Consider the following 12,500-nt stretch of genomic DNA (forward strand, 5'->3'; position numbering starts at 1 on the left):
AGAATCATGAAATCAAACTGGCATTTAAAGGGTTAAATTCCTAAAAATGATTGAATGTTTGGTACCTTAGTGACTTCAGAGGGTAGTAAATTAAACTGATGTCTGAGGGTTTATGAGATTTTCTTTACTTGCACTAAATCTCTAAAGTTTCCTTTTGTTCTCGTCTCTCTCAGATGATAAACGTGGACGGCAGTAACAGGCAGACTCTGCTGGAGGACAAGCTGCCTCACATCTTCGGTTTCACTCTGCTCGGAGACTTCATCTACTGGACCGACTGGCAGCGGCGCAGCATCGAGAGGGTCCACAAAGCCACGGCGGTCCGAGAGATCATCATCGACCAGCTGCCCGACCTCATGGGGCTGAAGGCCACTAAAGTGACGGAGACTTACGGTGAGGAGCCGGACACGTTGAGCTGAAGTTACTGACAAAAGGAATGAATATTAAACTTTACTTCCCGTCTTCCTGCAGGTACAAACGGCTGTGCAGTGGATAACGGCGGGTGCAGCCATCTTTGTTTCTGGTGTCGGCAGGCGGTCAGCTGTGCGTGTCCAATGGGGATGGAGCTGCTGTCAGACCTGCAGACCTGCGTGGTGCCTGAAGCCTTCCTGCTCTTTACCAACAGGTAAACACACACACACACACACTCCTGAAGAATGAATAAAAGTGTGTGTGAGGTTTTAACCAGCAGATTTTCTCCGTCAGGGACAACATCCGCAGCATCTCTCTGGGTACAAACAGTAACGACGTGGCGATCCCTCTGAGCGGCGTGAAAGAGGCGTCCGCTCTCGACTTCGACGTGTCAGAGAGGAGGATTTATTGGACGGACATTCAGGCCAAGGTGAGCGGGGGTTATTGAAGTGTAATGACTGAATTTAATGGAACACAAAAATGTTTCTGATATTTCCTCAGCGACTTCATCCAAACAAGGAAAATGTAAACAGGAAGTGATGTGTCAATGTTGCAAACGACCTTGGTTTTGTCCAATCACAAACAAGTAGTGCAGTCCTACCCGTACTTTTGCATTTGACCTTCAGGGCCTCCGTACTTATGAAAGGTAAACACAAACAAAACACACAGCTATCAGAGTTTAGAAAAAGTAAGCCTGTCAAACGATCACATTTTTAATCGCATGTTATATAGCCTTTATTTTGCATTTAGAAATAAAATTGTTTTCGTTTTTATTTTGAAATTTTTGTACTTTCTTAAGCTGAGAGTATTGTTACTTGCTGCGTGCTTTTATTTTGAAATAAAGTAAGACCCTTCCTGTAGATGGAAGGTTAGGACAGGAAGTTGAGCACAGAAACAGGAAGTGGTTAGGAATCCCAAAGTGAGGTCAAACAGCTCAAAGGAACAGTAACAAAGGTCAATGTGTGATGTCATGAGGTCATTGTGTGATGTCATAAGGTCATTGTGTGATGTCATAAGGTCAGTGTGTGATGTCATAAGGTCAGTGTGTGATGTCATAAGGTGGATATTTCTTTGTCTGAGAGTTTGTTAAAGTGAAATGAGACAGACTTTTACATCACTGAGACTACAGGGAGACACTGAGGACCACTGAAAGGGAAAAAAACTGCAGAATTTTAGTAAAAACAAAAGAAATGGAGTCAGAGACAACGTCGTATCCTTGATGTGACCAGCGTTTGGTTCTTTTTGTTCTCAGTGACGTCTGTGATCGACCTGCAGGCGGCGTGATGGATGAGAGCCGCTGGCTTTAAAAATGTTTTCTGTTTTAACCTGTAATCAAACTTTAACCTTCCCTCGTCTCTCTCTCAGACGATCAGCCGGGCGTACATGAACGGCAGCTCTGTGGAGCACGTCATAGAGTTTGGACTCGACTACCCAGAAGGCATGGCGGTCGACTGGATGGGTCGCAACATCTACTGGGCCGACACGGGCACGAACCGCATCGAGGTGGCCCGGCTGGACGGTCAGCATCGACAGGTTCTGGTCTGCAAGGACCTGGATAACCCTCGCTCGCTGGACAACCCTCGCTCCCTGGCTCTGGACCCCGCCAACGGGTAAGAACGAGAACTACAACATCCAAAGAACGCTTTGTGGACGAGTGTGAACAGGATGAATCGGGCTGCTGCAGGCCCGTGTGTCTGTGAGCTGTGACTTCATGTAGCGTGTGTTTTCACTCTGAGGTAGTGAGAGTGAAGCGATGTCATCATGAAGGTATGCAGGTACCACAGCCAAAGCCACGCCCCCTTTTCTCCCACAACCCTCCAGCTGAGAGAGGCAGGATGCTATTAAACCAGTTTGTTACCCACTGTGTGTGTGTGTGTGTGTGTGTGTGTGTGTGTGTGTGTGTGTAACTGTGTGTGTGTATGCGTGTAACTGTGTGTGTGTGTGTGTCTGTATGCGTGTAACTGTGTGTGTGTGTGTGTGTGTGTGTGTGTGTGTGTGTGTGTGTGTCTGTATGCGTGTAACTGTGTGTGTGTGTGTGTGTGTGTGTGTGTGTGTGTGTGTGTCTGTATGCGTGTCACTGTGTGTGTGTGTGTGTGTGTGTGTGTGTGTGTGTGTCTGTATGCGTGTCACTGTGTGTGTGTGTGTGTGTGTGTGTGTGTGTGTGTGCCCTTGTGTGTGTGTGTCCTTGTGTGTGTGTGTGTGTGTGTGTGTGTGTGTGTGTGTGCCCTTGTGTGTGTGTGAACCTCACCTGAGGATGTCTTCATGATGTCATGGTTCAGATCTGTCAGCGTGCTCGCCTCCGGGCGTCTGATGTCATCAATGATGTCATTAATTAAAAACACAAACATGTTTCAGTCTGAGTAAACAGGAAACAGGAGAGCGTGTTCCTGCAGCACGCCGCCGTGGAGACGTTGTGTAATGTTTGTGTTGTTGTGCAGATTCATGTACTGGACCGAGTGGGGGGGGCGGCCTCGCATCGCCCGGGCCTACATGGACGGCAGCACCACAAACACCCTGGTGGACAAAGTGGGCCGGGCCAACGGACTGACCATCGACTACGTAGACCACCGACTGTACTGGACCGACCTGGACACGTGCATGATCGAGAGCACCAACATGCAAGGTTCAGACAACACCATCCATTAGAGATATATCAGACAACACCATCCATTAGAGATATATCAGACAACACCATCCATTAGAGATATATCAGACAACACCATCCATCAGAGAGATATCAGACAACACCATCTATTAGAGATATATCAGACAACACCATCCATTAGAGAGATATCAGACAACACCATCCATCAGAGAGATATCAGACAACACCATCCATCAGAGAGCTATCAGACAACACCATCCATCAGAGAGATATCAGACAACACCATCCATCAGAGAGATATCAGACAACACCATCTATTAGAGAGCTATCAGACAACACCATCCATCAGAGAGATATCAGACAACACCATCCATTAGAGATATCAGACAACACCATCCATCAGAGAGCTATCAGACAACACCATCCATCAGAGAGATATCAGACAACACCATCCATCAGAGAGATATCAGACAACACCATCCATCAGAGAGCTATCAGACAACACCATCCATTAGAGAGCTATCAGACAACACCATCCATTAGAGAGATATCAGACAACACCATCCATCAGAGAGCTATCAGACAACACCATCCATCAGAGAGATATCAGACAACACCATCCATCAGAGAGATATCAGACAACACCATCCATCAGAGAGATATCAGACAACACCATCCATCAGAGAGATATCAGACAACACCATCCATCAGAGAGATATCAGACAACACCATCCATCAGAGATATATCAGACAACACCATCCATTAGAGATATCAGACAACACCATCCATCAGAGATATCAGACAACACCATCCATCAGAGAGCTATCAGACAACACCATCCATCAGAGAGATATCAGACAACACCATCCATCAGAGAGCTATCAGACAACACCATCCATCAGAGAGATATCAGACAACACCATCCATTAGAGATATCAGACAACACCATCCATCAGAGAGCTATCAGACAACACCATCCATCAGAGAGATATCAGACAACACCATCTATTAGAGATATATCAGACAACACCATCCATTAGAGAGATATCAGACAACACCATCCATCAGAGAGATATCAGACAACACCATCCATCAGAGAGATATCAGACAACACCATCCATCAGAGAGATATCAGACAACACCATCCATTAGAGATATCAGACAACACCATCCATCAGAGAGCTATCAGACAACACCATCCATCAGAGAGATATCAGACAACACCATCCATCAGAGAGATATCAGACAACACCATCTATTAGAGATATATCAGACAACACCATCCATTAGAGAGATATCAGACAACACCATCCATTAGAGAGATATCAGACAACACCATCCATCAGAGAGATATCAGACAACACCATCCATTAGAGATATATCAGACAACACCATCCATTAGAGATATATCAGACAACACCATCCATCAGAGAGATATCAGACAACACCATCCATTAGAGATATCAGACAACACCATCCATCAGAGAGCTATCAGACAACACCATCCATCAGAGAGCTATCAGACAACACCATCCATCAGAGAGATATCAGACAACACCATCTATTAGAGATATATCAGACAACACCATCCATTAGAGAGATATCAGACAACACCATCCATCAGAGAGATATCAGACAACACCATCCATCAGAGAGCTATCAGACAACACCATCCATTAGAGAGATATCAGACAACACCATCCATTAGAGATATCAGACAACACCATCCATTAGAGAGATATCAGACAACACCATCCATTAGAGATATCAGACAACACCATCCATCAGAGAGATATCAGACAACACCATCTATTAGAGATATATCAGACAACACCATCCATTAGAGAGATATCAGACAACACCATCCATCAGAGAGATATCAGACAACACCATCCATCAGAGAGATATCAGACAACACCATCTATTAGAGATATATCAGACAACACCATCCATTAGAGAGATATCAGACAACACCATCCATCAGAGAGATATCAGACAACACCATCCATCAGAGATATATCAGACAACACCATCCATTAGAGATATCAGACAACACCATCCATCAGAGAGATATCAGACAACACCATCCATCAGAGAGCTATCAGACAACACCATCCATCAGAGAGATATCAGACAACACCATCCATCAGAGAGCTATCAGACAACACCATCCATCAGAGAGATATCAGACAACACCATCCATTAGAGATATCAGACAACACCATCCATCAGAGAGCTATCAGACAACACCATCCATCAGAGAGATATCAGACAACACCATCTATTAGAGATATATCAGACAACACCATCCATTAGAGAGATATCAGACAACACCATCCATCAGAGAGATATCAGACAACACCATCCATCAGAGAGATATCAGACAACACCATCCATCAGAGAGATATCAGACAACACCATCCATTAGAGATATCAGACAACACCATCCATCAGAGAGCTATCAGACAACACCATCCATCAGAGAGATATCAGACAACACCATCCATCAGAGAGATATCAGACAACACCATCTATTAGAGATATATCAGACAACACCATCCATTAGAGAGATATCAGACAACACCATCCATCAGAGAGATATCAGACAACACCATCCATCAGAGAGATATCAGACAACACCATCTATTAGAGATATATCAGACAACACCATCCATTAGAGAGATATCAGACAACACCATCCATCAGAGAGATATCAGACAACACCATCCATCAGAGATATATCAGACAACACCATCCATTAGAGATATATCAGACAACACCATCCATCAGAGAGATATCAGACAACACCATCCATTAGAGATATCAGACAACACCATCCATCAGAGAGCTATCAGACAACACCATCCATCAGAGAGCTATCAGACAACACCATCCATCAGAGAGATATCAGACAACACCATCTATTAGAGATATATCAGACAACACCATCCATTAGAGAGATATCAGACAACACCATCCATCAGAGAGCTATCAGACAACACCATCCATTAGAGAGATATCAGACAACACCATCCATCAGAGAGCTATCAGACAACACCATCCATTAGAGATATATCAGACAACGCCATCCATTAGAGCGATATCAGACAAAACCATCCATCAGAGAGCTATCAGACAACACCATCCATCAGAGAGATATCAGACAACACCATCCATCAGAGAGATATCAGACAACACCATCCATCAGAGAGCTATCAGACAACACCATCCATTAGAGATATATCAGACAACACCATCCATTAGAGATATATCAGACAACACCATCCATTAGAGAGATATCAGACAACACCATCCATTAGAGAGATATCAGACAACACCATCCATTAGAGATATCAGACAACACCATCCATCAGAGAGATATCAGACAACACCATCCATTAGAGAGATATCAGACAACACCATCCATCAGAGAGATATCAGACAACACCATCTATTAGAGAGATATCAGACAACACCATCCATTAGAGAGATATCAGACAACACCATCCATTAGAGATATATCAGACAACACCATCCATTAGAGAGATATCAGACAACACCATCCATTAGAGAGATATCAGACAACACCATCCATTAGAGATATCAGACAACACCATCCATTAGAGAGATATCAGACAACACCATCCATTAGAGAGATATCAGACAACACCATCCATCAGAGAGATATCAGACAACACCATCCATTAGAGATATATCAGACAACACCATCCATTAGAGAGATATCAGACAACACCATCCATTAGAGATATATCAGACAACACCATCCATTAGAGCGATATCAGACAACACCATCCATCAGAGAGCTATCAGACAACACCATCCATCAGAGAGATATCAGACAACACCATCCATCAGAGAGCTATCAGACAACACCATCCATTAGAGATATATCAGACAACACCATCCATTAGAGATATATCAGACAACACCATCCATTAGAGCGATATCAGACAACACCATCCATCAGAGAGCTATCAGACAACACCATCCATTAGAGATATATCAGACAACACCATCCATTAGAGATATCAGACAACACCATCCATTAGAGAGATATCAGACAACACCATCCATTAGAGAGTCAGCAGGGTGCTCTGTGCTCACACGGTTAGCGCTTTGATGCTAATGCTACATTACTGTCATCTTGTTGTCATGTCTCCTCCAGGCCTGCAGAGGGAGATCATCGTGGACGACCTGCCTCACCCCTTCGGTCTCACTCAGTACCGAGACTTCATCTACTGGACCGACTTCAACCTGCGCAGCATCGAGCGTGCGGACAAGCGCAGCGGACTCAACCGCACCGTGGTGCTGCAGGTACACGCCCACTTCCTCTTTTTCTTTCACCTGGAGACAACTCTTTAAAAAAAAACATTTCTGAATAAATGACCTCTCCGTGTCCTCAGGGCCAGCTGGAGCTCATGCTCGACATCCTCGTGTTCCACTCGTCCCGTCAGGAGGGAACCAACGAGTGTTCCCATAGCAACGGAAACTGCGCCCACCTGTGCCTGGCCACGCCCGCTGGTGCTCAGTGTCGCTGCGCCTCCCACTACACTCTGAACTCGGATGGACGAAACTGCAGCTGTGAGTACAGAGCGGACACACACACACACACGGAACAGGAAGTGAAGTACAGCATCCTGTCTCCATGACAACAGTCTCTTCACATTGCCCGCTGCACGCTCCGTTGATGCATGTTTTATATTTTGATCTTTTTATTTCCTTCCCTTTGAGGATGTTTGTCCTCCTACTTTGTCTGGATGATGAGTCAGTAGAAATGTTGGGTGAAGTTTGTAAACATTCAAACTTAGCCCCGCCCCCTGCAGGACGTAGTGTGTACGTTTACTGCTTATAGCTTTCAGAGCGCCATTCAGCCTGCTCACTAATTTTCTGTGTGTGTGTGTGTGTGTGTGTGTGTGTGACCTGTGTGTGTGTGTGTGTGTGTGTGTGTGTGTGTGTGACCTGTGTGTGTGTGTGTGTGTGTGTGTGACCTGTGTGTGTGCGTGTGTGTGTGTGTGTGTGTGTGTGTGTGTGACCTGTGTGTGTGTGTGTGTGTGTGTGTGTGTGACCTGTGTGTGTGTGACCTGTGTGTGTGTGTGTGACCTGTGTGTGTGTGCGTGTGTGTGTGTGTGTGTGTGTGTGTGACCTGTGTGTGTGTGTGTGTGTGTGTGTGTGTGTGTGTGTGTGTGTGTGTGTGTGTGTGTGTGTGTGTGTGTGTGTGTGTGTGTGTGTGTGTGTGTGTGTGTGTGTGTGTGTGTGTGTGTGTGTGTGCAGCTCCCTCCAGCTTCCTGCTCTTCAGCCAGAAGGCGAGTATCAGCCGGATGGTTCTGGGCGAGCAGAGTCCCGACATCATCCTGCCCATCCACGTCCTGAGGAATGTCCGCGCCGTCAACTACGACCCGCTGGACCGGCTGGTGTACTGGCTGGACGGCCGGCAGAACATCCGCCGGGCGAGAGACGACGGCGCCATGGTAACGACTCACACAGCTGGAGGATTATCAAAGAGGATGAAAACACTTTGAATGTTTATTATCTTTGTCCTTAAAGTCAGATTTAATAATAATGATAATAATAAAAGGTTTCATTTATGATACGGTCACCAACATTCAGACTGAAGGAGAAACATCACAGGGCGGTAAATATCACCGCGTAAAACGGCGCTCTGAACCGAGCTAACATGTGATGCAGGAAGTGGTTAAAAATGTCCAAACATCAAACATGTCAGAGTGAGACTGCAGTAATCTCTGACGTGACGAGAACCTGAAGACATGTTTTATTTTTTTAAACTGTATTGTTTTGTACAGCACTTTGATTTAAAGCGCTTTATGAACAAATAATAATTATATTATTATTATTACATCCCGTGTTGACCATGTGACCTGTGCGTCCTGCAGTCCTCCATGATCGTCAGCAGCAGCGTTCAGGACAACCAGCTCCACGACCTCAGCCTGGACCCCTACAGCCGCCATCTCTACTGGACCTGTGAGACTACCAACACCATCAATGTGCAGCGCATGGACGGACACACGGTGGGCGTGGTCCTGAAGGACGACACGGACAAACCGCGAGCCATCGTGGTCAATGCCGAGAAAGGGTAAGAAAGGAGCGTTTTGAACGTAGACGTGTTGTGCTCTACGTTTAGAAAGAATCGACTCGGGGTGAACACGGTGTGCGTCTCTCTGTAGGTACATGTACTTCACCACAGTTCAGGAGCGCTCGGCTAAGATCGAGGGAGCGAGTCTGGACGGGACGGAGAGAGAGTCTCTGTTCACCACGGGACTCATCCGACCCGTCGCCCTCGCTCTTGACAACAAACTGGGGAAACTGTTCTGGGTGGACGGAGACCTCAAACGCATCGAGAGCAGCGACCTGACAGGTGAGAGATTTTAAACATCGTAGTTGCTTCACCTCTTTTTTTATTTATTTAAGCAGGTTGGTCCCATTGAGATTAAAAACCTCTTTTTCAAGGGAGACCTGGCCAAGACAGACAGCAGCAAAAACACAAAGTTACAGACAGAAACACAAAGAGAGACAAAGTACAATTTACAAAACACAACATTTTGGATTAAAATAGAAACATCTATGAGTCATATCTGGCACTCTTTTCTTTGAGGGCCACATAACTTTGCCTTTCTCTGACGGGGGGCCAGGGTCTGTCTGTAACAGAAAATAACATGTGCTGCAGTGACTACTGGTATTATTGTGGAGATAGATTTTATTATGATTATATATTTGCTATGCCTACTGATGCTAGTGTAGTTTCAGGATATTTGTTTATTATGCCTAATGCTAGATCATTTTATTATTTTGTTATGCACTTTAGCCTACTTACACGTGAGCATTACTTCACAAGAGAGATATGTAGCCTATTTAAGAGCATTATTAGCTCCATAATAACATTTTTTCATACTAATTTTGCAATTCAAGTCTGAAAAGAGGGCTTACCTAGTATGCATGTTCATCAGTGTGAGCTGTGTGCCTGCATCTGGCTGGTGAGGAGTTCAAGCTTAGGTTCCATTCTAGTCACAGCCAGTCTCAAAAACTGATGCAAATGTTCATCAGTAAGCCTTGATCTCATCGGAGTTTTCAGTAGTTTCATGCGTGAAAAGGTTTGCTCGCAGATATATGTGCTGCCAAAAAGTGTGGACATCTTCATAGCATGCTTTTTGATGTTTGGGTAATTGTCTTTTGGGAGTGCCACATAGAATCCAATGAGCTTGGGCTTGAATGCGTCTTTCAAAGCATCACAATTCTGTAACTCGCCAAACTGATAAGAAGGCAGGGCTTCGTCAATGTCGGCAACAAAGGGGTTCTGGAAAAGATGGATTTCTTTCGAGTGAACATGTAATTCACGGAATCGCGCACCAAACTCCGTCTTCAGTATTTCCAGTGCTTCCAAACACTCTTCAGTTGGAAACGGGACCGCTGGTTTCTCAGCAGAGAGTTTTTGGGTAGCAGGGAGATGGGTGAAGTTTTGCTTTTGCACCTGTCCCACAATCAGCGCTAGTTTCACCTCAAATGGTTTTATTTGGGAATACATGTCACAAATCAGCTTCCCCGTGCCTTGGAGCTGCAAGTTAAGACCGTTTAACAGTTCTGTCACGCCCGATAAAAAAGCAAGGTACCATTTCCAAAATAATCATTTGTCCACTGCTGGTTAAATATCCTGCATTCCAAATACATTTTTCTCTTCCCTAACCCTTTCGCCATTTTATGTGTTGTTGAGGTTTCTAGCAGGCTCGCTTCTCCTGATCGGCCTCGGATGCGCTATCAACACGGAACGTCACTTGACGTCAAATGTCACGTTCTGTGCGTTTGTGAAAAAGTTACTTACTAATTAATTTACTAATAGATAATATTGAAAATAGTTAACAGCTAAGGAACATTTTATTTAAAAAGCCAGACTTTTACAGGTCTATGATAAAAAAAAATATATATTTTCAAAATGCAATTTTGGAATTGTTCCGCAGGCCGTAGTTTCGGGACCCCTGCTATAGAATCTGCTTCCAGGTCTTTCATTTTAGTTTAAAAACATTTAAGGACACCGGCTCCTTGAGCTTTAAGTCATTCTGCAACAGATTCCAGGCTGAGGGTGCAGAATACCCAAAAGCCCTTTCCCAATTTCTGTCCGAGTGTTTGGGACAGAGAGCATAAAAACATGCATGATAAAAACAGAGAGAGGAAGTAGATATATATAAAGGTGTACCAGTGAGCCTACTGGTCGCTGAAGCTTTGTGAATTTGATATCAAATCCGAGAGTTTCATTCTCATCTCAGAGAATCTTCTGATGCACGAGGCTCTGGCGTGCTGACGGTTCATTTTGTCCCCCTCAGGAGCCAATCGCATCGTCCTCCAGGACTCCAACATCCTGCAGCCGATGGGTCTGACCATCCTGGGAGATCACCTGTACTGGATCGACCGGCAGCAGCAGATGATCGAGAGGGTGGACAAACTGACCGGGGACGGACGCACGCGCATCCAGGGACGGATCTCATACCTGACCTCCGTCCACGCTGTGGACGAGATGGATCCTCAGGAGTTCGGTAAAGACCTCATGATCTAATCCATACCATGATAAAGAAGAAGATGATTTAACCTGGGTCCTGTTGTTACATCTTTTACACTCAAATATTGAATAATTATCAGGAATTTAACCATTTAAATGCCAGAATCATGTAATCAAACTGGCATTTAAAGGGTTAAATTCCTGATAATTATTCAATATTTGATAGTTTTGAGCAGGGCTGAAGTTGTTTAAGAGATTTATGCAAAAAAAAGTAGAAAAAAATATCAATCTGTTCTATTTTTATATCAGTTTTTGTAAATTGGACATTTTCGCCCTCCAGTGTCCAAACAGGGAACTACATTTTAAATCTGATGCTACACAAAAACTAACAATGCATCAAAGTCAATATTTTGGATAATCTTTGACATATCCAACACTGATTTTAAAAAAATCCCCCAGCCACCAAATATTTGTTTTATGGAAAATAACTAATTTTTGTGTTTTTTTCTTAAATAACAACAGTGACATCAAGTAATCAAACTGGCATTTAAAGGGTTAAATTCCTAAAAATTGATTGAATTGATTGAATGTTTGGTAGTTTTGAGCAGGGCTGAAGTTGTTTAAGAGATTTATGCAAAAAAAAGTAGAAAGAAATATCAATCTGTTTTATTTTTATATCAGTTTTTTGGAAGTGGACATTTTTGTCCTTAGTGACTTCAGAGGGTAGTGAATGAAACTGAGTGTTAAATGTTCATCTCTGCAGGGAGGCTGGGTTTAATGTTTAGAGCGAGTTTTTATTGAATAGGTTTACGTTTAAAAAGAAGTGAAAACCTTTAGAGTTAGGTTTAGTTTAGTTTGTTCAGTTTGAGTGATGGCCGTTTTCTTTTCTCCAGCATCACATCCTTGTTCCCGTGACAACGGCGGCTGCTCTCACATCTGCATCGCCAAAGGAGACGGCACGC

At 44.1% G+C, this 12,500-nt stretch overlaps 1 protein-coding gene across 1 annotated transcript in view; it reads left to right on the forward strand.

The window, feature by feature from the left end:
- lrp5 (low density lipoprotein receptor-related protein 5) overlaps nt 1-12,500 on the forward strand; it is a 73,135-nt gene that overhangs the window by 48,381 nt on the left and 12,254 nt on the right. Inside the window, exons 12-23 of the mRNA XM_061035048.1 lie at nt 174-390; nt 469-622; nt 703-838; nt 1,774-2,018; nt 2,847-3,031; nt 7,201-7,349; nt 7,439-7,616; nt 8,307-8,503; nt 8,927-9,126; nt 9,218-9,408; nt 11,366-11,575; nt 12,432-12,500. The exon at nt 12,432-12,500 is cut by the window's right edge and continues 57 nt beyond it. Of these exons, the coding sequence (XP_060891031.1) occupies nt 174-390; nt 469-622; nt 703-838; nt 1,774-2,018; nt 2,847-3,031; nt 7,201-7,349; nt 7,439-7,616; nt 8,307-8,503; nt 8,927-9,126; nt 9,218-9,408; nt 11,366-11,575; nt 12,432-12,500 (2,131 nt within the window). The remainder of the gene's footprint in view (nt 1-173; nt 391-468; nt 623-702; nt 839-1,773; nt 2,019-2,846; nt 3,032-7,200; nt 7,350-7,438; nt 7,617-8,306; nt 8,504-8,926; nt 9,127-9,217; nt 9,409-11,365; nt 11,576-12,431) is intronic.

This window comes from Labrus mixtus, chromosome 4, assembly GCF_963584025.1.
Source record: "Labrus mixtus chromosome 4, fLabMix1.1, whole genome shotgun sequence".
NCBI classification, from domain to species: domain Eukaryota; kingdom Metazoa; phylum Chordata; class Actinopteri; order Labriformes; family Labridae; genus Labrus; species Labrus mixtus.